Source organism: Arvicanthis niloticus, chromosome 5, assembly GCF_011762505.2.
Source record: "Arvicanthis niloticus isolate mArvNil1 chromosome 5, mArvNil1.pat.X, whole genome shotgun sequence".
Taxonomy (NCBI): Eukaryota; Metazoa; Chordata; class Mammalia; order Rodentia; family Muridae; genus Arvicanthis; species Arvicanthis niloticus.
In genome coordinates, this window is record NC_047662.1 from 55,332,004 (window position 1) to 55,348,802 (window position 16,799).

The 16,799-nt window shown below is 39.6% G+C and overlaps 1 protein-coding gene across 16 annotated transcripts in view; it reads right to left on the reverse strand.

Annotated features, from left to right (window-relative positions):
• Fggy (FGGY carbohydrate kinase domain containing) overlaps positions 1-16,799 on the reverse strand; it is a 363,434-nt gene that overhangs the window by 295,446 nt on the left and 51,189 nt on the right. For all 16 annotated transcript variants that reach the window (XR_013110578.1, XM_034503690.2, XM_034503689.2 and 13 more), the window contains one exon: positions 5,849-5,937. Coding sequence is in view for 15 of the 16 variants with exons in the window: in XM_034503690.2 (XP_034359581.1) it covers positions 5,849-5,937 (89 nt within the window). In the remaining variant the exon portion in view is untranslated. The remainder of the gene's footprint in view (positions 1-5,848; positions 5,938-16,799) is intronic.

The following is a 16,799-nucleotide window of genomic DNA, read 5'->3' on the forward strand; positions in this document are numbered from 1 at the left end:
CTCCTTCTCCAGCACCATGTTTGCCTGGATGCTACCATGCTTCTTGCCATGATGATAATGGACTGAACCTCTGAAACTGTAAGCCAGCCACAATTACATGTTGTCCTTTATAAGAGTTGACTTGATCATGGTGGTTCTTCACAGTAATGAAACACTAAGACATAGTTATACTAACTGACTAGAATATTACATGGGCATTATTTACAAACAGAATACTATTTGCTATTTACTATAGAATACTATTTGTAAATAGCAAAAATAAGGCACTATTAAATGGAAAAAAACTTGAATAAGATTATAAATAATGCTGCTACTTTGAACTGCTGAAAATTACATTATAAAATGACTATAGATCAATAGTGTAACCACAACCCTCTCCTAATAAAGGAGGCAAGGAACCATGGGAAAATTAACAATACAATAATATCCCTTATTAACAACCCCATACACAGACACAGAGAACCAATAATATTAGGGAAATGCTTGCTATTTTAAGAAGATTACAAGGTTTTGTTATTCTTTTTTTTTTTTTTGGCTTTGTTATTCTTATTGTTCTGAGGCAGTATCTCATCCTATAGCACAAACTACCCTAGAGCTAAATATTTAGCTCAGACTGGCCTTGAGCTCATGGCAATCCTCCTGGCTCAGCCTCCAAAGGACTTAGCTACAACATCCAGTTCCTAAAGAACATAATTTCATCTCTTTACAGTGAGATTTGTTGAGAGCCAACAAAGAGTTTTATATTGTTGTAGAAGTGAGAAGAAAATAAAAGTATATAAAATAACAAAATATAAGGTAAAATAAATTCAAAATTTTAGAAAATTCAGCCCTGTTTTCCATTAGAGTATAAATGCCCCAGAAAATGTAGCATATAACCTCTGAAACACATTTTCTCTTGTACCTGGGAAGCATAATCATCCATTTCTTTTGTCTCATTTCAGTAAAAATAAGTGAACTGAAAAGACAATTCTCTAATACAAAATAATTCTCAGTAACGTATGCAGCTTTTCTGCCCTCCAAAAGTTAAAGACAATACTTCACTCTGTACGTATGGGCTGTATAACATGAACCATCCCAAAGAGTACAACACGGCACAGAGCAGGTAGTGGCAAGCACCAACACAAGAACAAACAGAATCAACAGTGATAGCAATGGTGTGTTACCTCCCCAGAACAGAATATCCATAGACATCTAAAGAAACATAGCCGATGACCTATAAAAGCAGGAATCCCACAATATATAGGACCTAAGTGCTTCAAAGATGCCAAGATAATCATTACAAGGAAAGTCTCAGAAACTAGGACAGCTGAAGGAAGCTATAGAGATATGCCCAAACAATACACTATTGTGGAACCAAGAAAGGCCATTAGGTTAAAAACTAAGGTGCTATATAGGAATTTGCACCTGTATAAAATCTTCTACCTTGGAGAAAAGCTAATGATGCAGGATGTTCGAAGGTGAGGTGAAGGTGAGATGAAATACTCCACCCTGTAGGTAAGCCCCTTGACTTCAGAAAGCAAATAACTCAAAGGTTACAGGAAGTCCCTGAAGCTGACCAGGTTTACTAAGTACCCTCCCTCTCCAAGGGTATGCAAACAGTAAGAACTGCTGGGAGACATTCTCCAACATACTAAATACTAGAAAAGATGACAGGAAGAGGTAGAAACCAGCTGAACTGCCTGAAAAAGACACTTTCCAACCTGTCAAACTGCCTGTAAACTGTACAGATTCGGTGGGCGGACACCCATGCTAGATGGGCTTTTGTGATGCAGCTGTCTTTGAGTGATTTCTGTTCCTATAAGTAACCCATCACATTCCTTTAAGTAACTTGCAACAGACTCATGGGTTCAGCAAGTTGGATTTTGGTGGTATCTGTATTTTGGTCTGTTATTGATTCCCTATGTGGGAGAACAGTCATTTGTTTGCATCTGCCAAGAACAATGTCACCCATTACTATACAAAGAAATTTGAAAAAAGAATATGGTTAATAATAATATGTCAGCCTTGTTTCCTTAATTGTAATAAACACACCACATATTAATACATTAGTTATAAAAAAAAATTGGCACTTGCATCTGAAAACTCTTTGTACATATTCAGTGTTCTTGTGATCCTAAAACTATTTTCAAATGCTTATTTGAAATTAAAATTGAATTAATAAAACATAGTTATAAATAACTTATGGACTGTCATGAACCTTATAATGTAAAGAACCTTCCTCTCAGATCAGATGAGTTAGACAAGGTTTCAGTTCTCTAAACAGCTTCATGTATTCATTGCTCCAGTCAGACTTCCCATGTTCCCTTCTACCCAACAGGAAGCTTACAAACAAATCTATTCAAAATTATAAAGAAACGTATAGTAGCTACAAAGTTTTCAGTATCAATGCAGTCATTGTATTAATGTTTTCACTTTGTTCTGTTTTTTAGGTTTAATCACTGTTTTGTTGTTTCTCTTGACTTTTTTGTGTTCTTTTGTGTTGTGCAGAGATCCAGTGACTGGTAGCCACACACCCAACCCCTGTTTTGATTGCATTTACTAAAAGTCATTTCAAATTGCTTTAGAGAATATATACATACAAAGTTATGAATGCATACAAATATGCTTTTATCTCATTATGAACAATTTTATTATTCACATCTCTGACTAACCATTTCTCATGATCTGAACAGTTACCACCCAGTAGTTAGAATATGGCAAATTACTAACACATTCAATTTCAATTCTTAAATTGCAAAAACAGTACTAACACCAGTACTCTAACAGATGGCTGCTGAGTACCAATGGGATTAAAAATTGTCAATATGCTTACCATAGAAAAAAGGAAGGTCCTTCATAAAGGATAACCATTTCTTATTTTTATTATTATTGCTGTGTTGTTGTTGTCGTCATTGTTTACTGTTGTTATTAAAGTAGCAGTAACTCTTTTTTTGTTGTTTTGTTTTGTTTTGTTTTGTTTTGTTTTGTTTTTCGAGACAGGGTTTCTCTGTGTAGCCCTGGCTGTCCTGGAACTCACTCTGTAGACCAGGCTGGCCTCGAACTCAGAAATCCGCCTGCCTCTGCCTCCCAAGTGCTGGGATTAAAGGCGTGCACCACCATTGCCCAGCAGTAACTCTTTATATTAATACAGTAGAAAGTGTAGACATGAATCACAAATCAGAGGCCTAGCACTGATTTTCACAGTGACTCAGATAAAAAAGTAAGCAGCTAAATCAAATTCCTTTCTTGGGGGAAGAAGGAAAAAGAAGAAAGAAGGACCTTCTTACACTGTCATTGCCAAAACCAAGCTTGTAACCTTTGGACCAGGTGAAATCCAATCCGTTCTTAGCCAATAACAAAAAAAAAGAAAAACACCCTCTAGCTTTTTTGGCACTAACTTCATCAAAGCCACCCAAAACAAGCACATGAAAGAGCCAAATGAACACCAAATCCAAACCTCACCTTGATTTTTGGGTGCCAAGTTCCTGCTCTTTTGCCCAGAATTCTTTTGGCACTGACACACTCTATTTCAGGCCTCATCTCCCTTGTTCTAGGTGGAACAAACAGGAGGGACTTTTTGTTTGCAAATGCTTTATTATTAATAGTACATGTCACATACTTATCCACAGTATCTACCTCTCACTGTAAGAACTCATAAATGATTAAGCATAGTCACCTGAAGAAACAATGTATTTACTGTAGACAACTGTGGTAAGACCATTGCAACTTCTGTGCACTGAATCAGGAACTTACTATAAAGACTCTTCCAGGAAGAGGGAACTAGGCAGCCAATCATTTTAAAACTAAAAACACAAGCAAGAGCTGGACAGGGTTTGAGTCCACCAAGAGACTCTGTCTCAACAAATAGAAGTGGAGAGCCATCAACGAAAACACTCAACCTGAAATTTAGACATCTACACAAAGGCATACACACACACTTACCACACAAATAATACAATGAATGATTTAGGTGCTTGTGATAAAAAAGCTACTTGAGAAAATAGTTTTGATAGGACTCTCACAAGCTTGCAGGGAGTTATGGTCCCCACATACAAATATAGCTAGTAAGACTCAAAAAAAGAGAAGAGACATGCCCAAGGTCACATAACTATTAAGAAGCATACATTCCAGTGTGACATCCACAGTGTGTGTATGCATGCCATTTCATGAAGTTTATTTTAGTCAGGGCTAGCCTCTGAAAGCCCGTATGTTGGTTCAAAATGCAGCAGGAAATAACAGGAAATGAGTATGTTCAGCATCCAGAATTACTGGGAAGAGCTGAGGACCAACTCAAAACTGAGCTGAACTGAGAGATAGAGAAGTGGCAGGGATGTGAGAAGGGGAAAGATGGAGAAAAAGAAAAACTGGAAGGAGGGAGGGAGGAGCAGAGAGAGAGAGAGAGGGAGGGAGGGAGGGAGATGGGAGGGACAGAGAAAGGAGACAAAGAGGAGGAAGTGGCTGTGGCTTAGCAAACAGTGGCCCCAGATGCTCCTCCTTCTTGGTTTCATTTTTCAGCCCAGCAACACTGCACTTATTAGCAGTACCTTGACTAATAGACACATTTGGCTAAAATAATATAACATTTTGTTCATTACTGCACAAAAGCAGAAAAAAAGACTACAGAAAGGCCCTCTAAGATAACTTCAGAAAATGCCAAACCAAAAGAGCAGTGCTGAGAATGAAGACCCATCCACACACTCTCTCCAGCGTGGACTTGACTGTGAGTAGTTGTGCTATCTAAGGCAAAGCATAGACTTCCAGCCATCTCCTGCCTTCTCTCTTAAGCAGGGTGGAGAACTAAGGATGTGCAAGGTCATCATCATATGCACATGGATCGTCTCCACACCCAGGGGCCTCTGGTGAATGATCCTTTCACTGGGTGGCAGGGGCAGGTTGACATGAAAATGGAAGTACTGGTGAAACACATTCTTTATTAGCTCTTTCTGGGAGCGCCAAACTCTGACTCTTATCAACTTACCCCAAGAAAGGCCCCAACCTTACCAAGGGTGACAGGCAGGAGAGGAGCCCTCACTGTTCTCTGCTCCTCCTGAGAATAGTTAAAGGGACAAAAGAGGATCTGCCCCTCTGCAGGTGCTGACTTTAAGAAACAAAGCCTGCCTACCTAACCTATTCAGCAGCCTGTTTCAATTCATAGGGCCTTATTTGTCCTCTCCAATTGCTTCTTGTCCTCAGAAGTTGTCTGGTCCAGATCCTGATTCTTTCTCAAACTAGAAGACCAATCATTTCCCAAAATCCCTTTGAAGATGAGGTCAAAATGACCATCACTTTGCCATACAGAGGTTTCACACCTAGCTCCATTCTTGCCCACATACAGCAGCCACAACCTCACACTCAGTGAGCATTTGTAAAGTAAGCTCATGTGGGACACAATTTTTAACATGTGTAAGTTACTCAAATGTAACCATTGACTTAACACAGGTACCACTTTAGTGTGGGATAATTCTAGGGCTTTTCCATAAAATGTGACTTCAGTTCATAACACATGCACTCAGCTAACATCCACTTCCTTGCAAAACAAACCTTTTCTCTCTTTAATTCACCACATAGAAGGCACCTTCAGAAAGAGTTGGAGTACATTCTGAATTTTAATATCTCCCTTCAAATGTGTCCAATTTTAACGAATGGTCTTCACCTTGTATACTCGCATTCCCAGCAAGATAGGAAACAATGGTACTTAAGCATATGCAGTGGAGGCAGAAGATAGATTCAAGATGTTTCAAGTATGCAAAATCACATGCAGATGTGAAAACATTATGTCCTCCAGTCAAAGAGAGTTAAGAAAGCAATATATAGAGAGACACCCAGGACTGGAAGAACACAAATAAAATCTAACTTGTAATTAACATACCGTGCTGTGACACCTGTTGCCTTCCATGATAAGAAGTCTGGGAGATCAAAGAAATGTCCCGCCTTATCCCAGCAAATCTCTCTCAAGTTCTGCCAAATTAAATATATATTAGAATCAATTATGAGTTTTTTCTCCAACTCCTCTCCTCTTTCAAAAATGTTTCAAATTTTTCAAAACAAAAATGGAGCCAACAATGTTCACGAAAACATCTGTGTAAGGGCTTGGGGGAGGGTAGTATAAAAGTAGCATTTATACAGGAAAGAAAACATGACAATTATTGATCCTTCCAAAAATGACCATAATTTTCCTTTTGTCTCCTTTGCAACCTGGCCAGGGAGAAGGCCTTTCGGTGGATATATAACTCAGCCTATGCTTCAAACATGGAGTAAGAAGATAAAAGCTATACAGTAGAAAAAAAAAAACTACACTAAGTCAAGATATCTACAATGTGCCTTGTCAGGAAAATTCCCCACATACTGACTGGTACCAAAGGCAACTCAAAGAATTCCAACCTAAGCCAGTATACAGTCAAATCAAGAGGATGTTGGTACAATTAGACATTTATTTTATTCCATATTGTCAAATAGCCAGATTTTTTTTTTTTTCTTGCAGCTGGGCTTTTCTTTTGTCTACCAAATCTGTCTGGACAACTCAGTCCTCACTTGCTGCCCTGTTCTTTCCCATGGCTTGTGTCCTCCTGTACATTGGGTTAACCTTACAATCACTAGTATAAATCCCACTCAAAGTTGTACCTAGTTCCACAGCACACACACAATTGTTAAGGTAATGTGGTGGTTTGAATACGCTTGGCCCAAGGAGTACCACTATTAGGAGGTGTGGCCTTATTGGAGGAAGTGTGTTGAGGGTGGGCTTTGAGGCCCTCCTCCTAGCTACCTGAAGACAGTTTTCTGTTTGCCTTCAGATCAAGAAGTAGAACTTTCAGCTTCTCCGGTGCCATGCCCACCTGGATGCTGTCATTAGATACCTTGATAATGGACTGAATCTCTAAACCTGTAAACCAGCCCCAATTAAATGTTGTCTCTTATAAGATTGCCTTGGTCATGTTGTCTCTTCACAGCAGTAAAACCTTAACTAATACAGGTAATGTCCTTCATTTCTCCTGCTCTGGAAGCTCTGTGAAGTCAAGGATTTTGGCAGCTTTGGTGACCATGATACCTCTCCTCCTACAGACTAAGTGAACATTCCATAACTTTAGTCCTTTCATGATAAGTGCTTGATTAAACCAGCAATTGACATGTGACTTAGCTAAATCAAGTACATTTCTTCTTCTTGGATTTTAAAATCAAGGTTGAAATGAAGCCATTCAAGCTGTGCCTAAAATGGAAGTAGATATTAAGTAAACTTGGAAAAGACAAAGCAGCTACTTTCTGCAAAGCTCCTAGAGTTGAAGAATGTAAATGTGACAGAAGACAGAGCAAGAAAAAACTGCCTGTCACTTGACTTGCTATGTCTTCTTGCTTTTAACTATTCTTTGTTACAATACACACAAAAAAGGAATTTATCATAAAGCTTGGGGTATTTCTGGAACCTAAAGGCAATAATGCAGACTTCAAAAGAACATACTGTGCCTTTGTGGTATAGTAAAAATCTACTGACCTACTAAACAGACTGCTTAGCTTCTCCCTTCCAGTCTCTCTGCTGTGATGGGGGCCTGTTACGGTACAATGACTTCCACCTGTGTGACTTGCCTTCTCTCAACAATGCAAAAGTGCTAGAAATTATTACATCAGTTTGACAGACACATATCTAGTTTTTACATATGTGTACCCTCAAATTCTAGGTTTTTCCTACTTACTGTCCCTTTCAATTCTACTTTAGCACACATATCCATGGCCAAGCACTGTCTCAAGTACAATGAGGACATCAAAGGCTGAGGCATAAAAGCTGAAGTATTACAACCATTCTGTTCCCATATATGTGAAAAGCCTCTGTAGAGAAGAAAATGGGTCCCAAATATCTCCTTAGAGATCCATATATCTTAACATCAAATAAATCAAAGCTACAAAATATTCCTAACACAGCTATGAACTTGTATAACCCTGTACAATTGACAAGTTACAGCCAGAAAGTAGTAGCCTTTGATATTATGTGAGTCAAACTACCAGTATGCGTCTTGGATAGTCTGAAAAACCTATTTCCATGTGCTTTGTGGTTGCGGCAGTTGGTGGTCAGGGAAAAAGCAGCCTCCTTCCTTCATTCCAAAAATGCAAGACCAGTCACCATGCATCAAAGGCCAAACCACTACTGAGCAACCACTACTTCTAGTCAAAGCCAAATAATCACCCTGAGCTGAGAAAACAACTGCTTCTGTTAGGTTTTATGTAGGGTTACTAAAGGCCGTACATGATGGCAATCTTCTCCCTGAAAACATACTAATAGCTGCTGTGCACAAAGATATCTAAGCAGAACATCACTGAGAAAGCTTCAAGGTTTTTCATTGGGTCCTGAGAGTAGGAGTGAGGAACCCAGGAGCACTTTGTCTGGAGCTCATCCCAGCCTTGGGGGTCAAAGTCAGAGACCCCAGTCATCTTCTGCATAGAATGAAGTACCAGAACTAACATGCTAGAAAGCATCAGGCATCTTTACAAGGAGCATCAGAAAGACTGCACAAGTTATATAAATATATCTAGGAACACATAAACACTTAATGAAAAAAAAGCCATGAATTCTAAAGAAAACAAGGAATGGTATAGGAGAAGGTTTAAAGCAAGAAAAACAGAAGAGCAATGTTACGTGATTATATTATAGTCTTAAACATTAAAAGAAATTTTACAAAGAAGGCACATGGTCAAGGAAGAGAAATTAAAAAATATTCCCTGCTTTCTCGGCAAACTCAACTCTGTCAATCGGCCAACACAGAGAAGAAGGATGAGCATGGGTGACAAGGATGTGTCTGGAAGCTTGACAATTGCTTGAGAGACTGGCTGGTTCTGAGGTTCTCATAAAATTCTCCCACAAAGCTACTAGATTTACAAGGGCTTTGCCATCAATTGTCATATTGGCCTGTGAAGATAGATTTCTAACTAGTTCTACATAAAAACTGCTTTGTCCTTCACCCTCCCCAATCACTGCAGTCCCAGCCAAGGACTCATTGAATTAATTCTCTTCTTGTGTCCATGGAACCTCTATCAGTACAGTTACCATCTTGTTCCCTCCACAATGTACAACTATGTCCCCATACTCTATCTTCCTTCATTCTCAGGGCAGGCAATATATAATACTCATATATAAGGAGGTAGGAACTGAGGGTTAGATTCAAAGAGCCTGTCCTTAAGTCACCCAAGATGTCTGCTCTAAGATGCATGCTCATTTCTTACACTGTATAGCTGCAGTTGTCTGGGCACCTGCCATAGCTATGGGTTTGGGGCCTTTGGAAATGCCTTGATGAAGCTTCTGTCATTCCTGCCATGAGAGGAATACAACAACAGCTAGAAACCCTTCCAAAAACATTTCAGAGATTCCAATTTTAATCTTAGATGACTTACTTAGCTTCTATGGACTAAACCAAACCTCCATGCATAAGTTAGAGAGTCACACACAGGCCAACTTAAGCTGTGTCTCAACATGGGATATTTTAATCCAGTTCTAAGTATGAGCTCAAAAAGAGTTAAAAACTTAAATCATTCTGCCCTCCAGATAGCAAGGAACTAAAAAACACTTAGTCTTTTCAAGAAACAACAATTCAGTAGTGATTTGGGATGTATGACTTGGCACTGAAGGTTCTGCATTCCAGTAACAATCCTTTGAGCTAAGCAATCTACTGGCTTGAAAGACATCAAGAACAGCTTGGCCCCTACCATTTATTACTTCATAAAACCATAGAATTTCTTGGGAGGAGGCTATTACTCAAAGCTCACATAGCTTTGAATCTTGAAGAGGGTGAGGGCAGAAAATGTATGCCCAAGATTCAAAACAAATAGACTGGGGCAGAGGTGAGTCCTCCTGATGCCACTGTAGTGTGTCTAGAAGCTGGGAGGTTTCTGCTCTTTCTAGATGTTCAGCAATATTGTCGGGAACAAGACAGTTATAGAAAGAGCACCAGGATGCAGGGCAAAGTGAGAAAAAATTGGGTTTAGTTTATTATTAATTGTAAAGAGATTCTATCTGAATTATCTGTGGTATCCTATAAATGAAAGGAGGAGTGGGTAGACCAGAGCTCTCTAACCTCACATACAAATCCTGCCTGCATACTCCAAGTTCCATAGCAATTATGGTTTCTAGAACTACCCATGAAAATACAAAACTTTATCCTGGCTTTATATTCAGGTTTTGAAATTGGAACATGGACCAACAGCCCACAGGTGGAATATTTCAGGAAGCCAGTTTCTTAGTGTCATTCTCAAGAAAAAACAATGCTGAAACGTGTACCAGGTTACAAGTCCAACCAATACCTCCCTGGGATGAAAGAAACTATTCTTTGTTTCAGACTCCCATCCACAGACAGGGAGCAAACACTAACAATGTTTCTAGGCAGACAGACAAATAAATTGGGATTTGAAGCACCAAAGGAATCTTTCTAACAACTACGATCTAACAATTCATTCCTCTGTTTAAACATCCAACAGCTTCTCAAGGCCTCACACTCAGTCTTAAACCTAGCTCCTGAGGTTCCATCTGGCTCCAGTTCACCCATCGTGATTGCTAGGATGTCTTCCTGGGATCATCTTCCAGGTTTCTCTGGTATCATTCACTCCATCCATGCTGTTTTATTTAAGCTCAACACATTCTGCTCCTTTATGGTTCCATGCCTCTGATGCCTCTATGTGGATTGCTCTCCTACCCCATTCCACCCCTGTACCTCTGCTCTCCTTAATCTCCTGTCCTTGATGCAAACCTAGTTCAGATATACCTTTGCTGAGAGTCTCTCTTCCCTTGCTGTAACTGATTATACTGATTACACACTCATATACTCAAATCCATCTTCAAAATGACAACTTCTTTTAGAGGGCAAAGGACATGTCTAATTCATGGGGGAAAACAAGAAAAACGCTTCTGGAGACATAAAATTTAAAGCTAGACACTGGAGCTGGGGAAAGATACGCAAAGGAAAGGTAATTAAAAATATGATGTATGACAATAATGTAATGACTCTGATACCAAAGCCTGGTGAGTCAGCCTCATAACTTTATCATAACATTTTGTGTGTGGTCATATATCTGTCTCTAATGAGTAATCACAGACAGGGTTCAAAAGAGAGAGAGGGCTTTGGGTCTGGGGTGGCTAACACATGCTCCACAGGAACAGGAATTTACTTAGAACTTAAGATCACACACCTCCAAAGTTTTCAATACAGAAAACCTGTTATCTTCCCCAACATGGCTTCTTCCTCCTTAGTTTTATGTCTGTTGGACAAAGAGGTCATGTTCTGTTTCTGCTTCTCTATGAATCCTTACATTCAGCCATCCTTTCTGTTTTAACTCTCAGTTCATTCATGAACAGGTTTTTATCTTTGCATTAGAGCTTTTTAGAGAAACAAAACCAACTCCCTGTGCATGCGTATGCATGTGCATATACAGATGTATTCAAATGCACTCATCACTGAGGTCACAACTCTACAAGGGCTTTGTAACACTCCATGAAACTGCACATGAGCTGAGCTGGATGGTTCAATGCTGTATGTGCCTATTTATTCTAGTTTCATTTCTTTCGCTATGAGAAAATATCCAGACAAAAAGCAGCACAGAGGTGGAGGGAGGGCTTATTTGGCTTATGATACCAGGCTATAGCCCATCATTTTGGGAAAATCAAGGATGGAATGAGAGAAGCTCATCATATTACATCCACAATGAGAGCAAAATCCTCCCTTGCTTGCTTCCTTGTAGCTTAGGCTAGCTTTCTTCTCTCATACAGTTCAAGGCCCAGCCCATGAGATGGCACTACCCACATTCAGGGTGGGGCTCCCAACACAATTAACAATCAAGTTAACCCACCATAGATATGTCCATAGTGAAACCTAGACAATTCTCATGTAACACTTCTCAGTTGGTTCTTGGTTGTATCAAGTTGGAAATAAAAGCTAAATATCATATCTGCAGTACCTGGTGAATGTTCCAATCCCTGCTCTTTCCATGAGCTGTTCACTGTCTGTCCTTCTCCTTACATTGAATCTCCTTAATGACAGTACTGTGGTTTCATTGTAATCTGTGCCTAGTATCTAACATGGTATCTGATGCATTCTAGCTGAATGAAAGAATAAGAATGAATGAGCAGAGATGTACTAACTAAATAACAGTTTGTGGAAATGAAAATAAGAAATGAATGGATGCATGAATGAGTAAGTACTGTCCTAGTTTCTTTCCTTTTTTTCTTCCATTCAAGTTAATGGCTTTTCTCAGTCTGTTTCAGGAGCAGAAACATATTCTAGCCAAGCCTGACTGCCAGGAAGACAAATTTCTTTTCTCCGGGTGAGTAGGTCTTTTGGAGAAGTTTCATTTTAATTGGAAAATGGATTCATTCACTTCCTGGCATGGGTTCTTGGGTCAGCACAGTGCCATTACATGGCTGCCAAGCAGCAGTTGATAGAGGGGACTGCAGTGGGAAAAAAGCTGCATCAGATTGGAAGACCTTAGGACATCTGAGGACAAACAGGTATCAGTTCTCATCAAGCTGAGATACACATCCTTCTTCCCCAATGATCCTGACCCTGGAACTTTATTCATCCCCAGCCTTGAAAGGTGTTCCTATGCATTCTGTGGGGCTTACTTGGGAATGCGTGGCCTTACCTGTTCATTATGCAAGAGTTAGAGGGCTCCTCCATCACTTCCCACTAGACATACACAAAGGCCACAACTGATACATTACCTCATTGCTCAAGCAAAAGTAGGGGATGAGAATGTCATAAAACCTCCCCCAATAATGGATTCACAGCTATCAGACCACATAGAAAGCATCTCTTCTAGGAACATGTCTTGTACTGTTTTTCAACGATCTTTGAAGAAGGTAGTAACCTCTACAAGGGTTTGGTGGCTAAGGTGAGACAATCTTAGCTTACATCTTAAGCCAGAATTTATAGCACATTGCTAGGCATCAGCAAAGACTGTCAGAATCAATTTCATTGCCAATATAAGGGTTTTTTTGTTTTGTTTTGAGGGGGGACTTCTGAAAATAACTGTAAAGATATAGGTGAATAAATTATAGTCTCTTCCTAAAAATGAGCTTAGAATCTAGCATGAGAGACATGGGCCTTCATGTTACTTAAGAGCAGCAAGGATTGGAAAGGAGATGGACATTTACTTATTATATGTAGAATAAGCAAACAAACAAATGTATAGTCTCACTGAATAAACCCAGATTACAATATTATGACTTAAACATTGCTATCAATGAATAACATGAAACCCATATGTATTTGATGACAGAACTATTAATAGCAGAATCAAGGTTGATTAAGAATAACCAGACTCCAAAAAAATGGAAAAATGTGGTGGAGTGGAAATAGCATTCAAATTAATTAATCATTTCAGAAGTGCTCCCTGAATACTAAGTATTGTTCTAGGCAGTTTACATATTTGCTTATGTGTTCTCTCAGCAGACCTATAACACACACACACACACACACACACACACTGTTAAGATATTCAGTAATCGTTACAGAACATGAAATTGAAACAAAGAGTGATCACATAGGTTGTCAAAGTCAGGAAGCTATGAAGCGGCACTAGAACTTGCTGTGCTTCCTTGCTGTCTAGCTCTGGAGCTTATGAAATGCTGGGAGGTACAACTAAAGAGGAAGCTTGGAGAGGATTGCAATTTTTAAAATAATTTTTCCTTTACTTTTATTGTATATCTTTTGTACATCTGTGTGCCATACATGTGAAGTGCCTACAGAGGCCAGAAAAATGGAAGATACCCTGGGACTAGAGCTACAGATGGTTGTGAGCTGCCATGTAGGTACTGGAAATTGAACGTGGGTCCTCTGAAAGAGAGGCAAAGGGTCCTAACCAACAAGCTGCCTCTCCAGCCCCCATCACAAAATCTTGCTTACAATCATCAAGCTGTTTAGGAAGAACATGTGAACTACTCCAGATGCTGCTCAAGCTCTGAAATACCTGGTTTATAAAGCACAGAATCTGTATGGCAATCAAGGAAAGCACTGCCATGAGAAAGAAGTGAGTATGAAGGGAAGGTAAAAATAAGGAAGGAAAAATGGAGGGAAGGAGAGACTATGTCAGAGCCTGGCCAACACTGATAAAGGCTGATCAACTGTGCCTAGGAACAATGAAAAGAAACTGTGAGAGGGCCAGTCAGAGGGACGTTTCCTAAACTCTGTAAGAAATCAGAAAGAAATGGGAGCCACCATCCATCCCTGAAGAGAGGATGACTGTGCATGCAGCTTTAGGACAGTAAGGACAGCAGGTACCTGGTCTCCACCAGAAGTGAATAGTCAAGAGGAAGGAGGACCAGGTCCCATGTACATTTCTCACAAGAGGACAAAGAGCAGAGAAAAAGATAAACAGGTAACATAGAATATCTATACAGAGAAAATGAACAATGGAGATTAATTAGGAAGAAGGAAGCCAAATAATGGCAGAAGCAAGTGGACAAAAAGACAAAGGGAGCATTGGGTAAGGAAAGAGAACAGGCTAAGCATGAGATATTAACAGAATGGTAGGAAAAATAAGGGAAAGACAATGACAGGAGAGTATGAAGAAGAAGGAAGGAGAAGGAGGAAGAGTAGGAGGAGAAGAGGAAGAAATCCTGTGAGAAACAATAGTAACACAACAATGTCTTCAAGGAGACTATGCATGTAGAGAGAAGGACAGAAGCCTGAATTGCTCTCAGTCCTTCCTTTAAATGGATGAAGTCATGCCTGATGTCACCGTCTGAGTCAAATGCCCCTCAGAAGGAAAGGTGGAAAGGTCTATATCTTGTATTCAGTTCTATCCCCATGAATGAGAGGGGCTAACTTATTGCTTGTTTGCCTTGGGGGCACTGCATAGCCTACTCTAGAGATGTGTGGAATAAGGGGAATGTCTTGCCTGCTCAGAAAAGATGCTGCAGCCATAAGAGTGCTCAAAGCTCCTCCTTGGAATTCTCAGCTTCGTGTCCTTGTAGTGAGAGAGCTGGAGGTAGGTGGCAAACAGCTGCTGGCTTTCTTTCACTGTGGCTAATGGGAAAATGGAATCCATACCATGATGTTCCAAAAGGAAATTCCAATTATAAACAGACAGCCAAGGACCTTGACTATGCAGTGCTTGTCCACCTGACAGGTCTCATTTCTTCAGGTACCACAGAGTACCCCTTGCAAATTCTACGTCCCCTAGTACTTATGACCTAACACCACCTTACTCCCTGGACAACCTCCCTGTCCTGAGCCCTTTGGCCTGTGAGCTGTGTAAAACTTGAATACAACCTGAAGTAGACCCCCAGATCTGCCATCAGTGACTACAGCTTGTGTGCCCTTCAGCCTATCTCACTGCATCAGATAGGACCTGAGGGCTCCTGTTTAAATAGGAGCTGAGAGGTTCATGTTCAAATGTATGAGTGTTATTTTGAAACATCCGATCAGAAGCTGCTAGGATCTTGCTTCCAAGGATCTTACATCTTGCTTCCAAGTCTGAAGAATAAACAGTAACCTCTGTTTCAAAGAGGTCAGAGTCTTTTTACTGTGACTCGTTTGGGATCCCATGTCACAGAGTGTCTTGATGACTTTTGCTGTAGTTTAGGGAAGTGTCCCACAAAACCCATAAAACTAAAAGCAAAGGCATAGTGACCAGGCTGTGATTCTGTTTTAAAGTGATAAGACTTTGGGAGGTGAGTCCTCATTAAAAAAAGCTAGAACATTTGGAGTTCTAGAGGTTGCAAAAGGGGATAGTAAAATCTGTGCCGCTTCCTTTTCCTTGAAAAAAAAAAAAAAAAAAAGGACTTTATTTTTAACTATGTGTATATGATGGGAGGAGGGGTTTCATAAGTATACAGGTGACTGTGGAGCTAGAAACCCAGAGTTTCCCCTGGAGCTAGACTTTCAGGGAGCTGAAAGCTCTCTGACACATGTGCTAGAAACAGAATTCAGAATCCTGGACACTCTTAGTGAGCCATCTCTTTGGCTCCTCTTTGACCTTTTGACTACCATGAGGTGAATAGTTTCTTCTGATATATTCCCTATATGATATGCTGCCTTGCCATAGGCCCCAAAGCAATGGCCACTTGACCATGGGTTGAAACTTCCAAAGGCATGAGCCAAAATAAATTTTATATATATGATACACACACACACACACACACACACACACACACACACAGGGTCTCCTTATCTAGCTCTGGTCATTTACTTTTTAAAGACCAGGCTGACCTTGACCCCACAGAGATCTTTCTCCCTCTGCCTCCTAAGTGTTGTGATTAAAGGTATGAGCCACCATGTCTGCATGTCTCAGGAATTTTTTAAGAACAGAAAGGTGACTAGTGTACCTTTTTATTAATTAATAAAAGAAAACATTCTTTTAAAACTGTTTTAGTTTGGAGAATAGCTTTTATTAATGAGGATTTTTGGGAAATAATATTTTCACTCAAACTTATACTAATATAATCCAAAATAAGGTAATATCTAGTGACAGTTTTTCTGGTCAGATGGCTTTACAGAACTTTTTAGAATATTCACATGTGAAAACCCCTTACTAATGAATATCTTAGATTTAAACCTAAATAAAATTATAACATTATTATATTATCTTTTATTTTATAGTGTTAACAAGCTTATAAATTACTAAATCTACTAAATTTACATATATGCATCCTTTCCTAAAAGCTGTCTATAAAGATTAAGCATAATTTTTGTCAAGGCCTTGTCCCTAAACAATGTGAGCCCCATTTCCTTCACTGTTGGATTACTTAATTGGGTCCAGAAACAAGCATATCAAAAATATATTCCAATAAACAACTAACTGTTTTGCTTCACTGAGTTTGGACCCTTAAGCAATGTTATGATAATAAA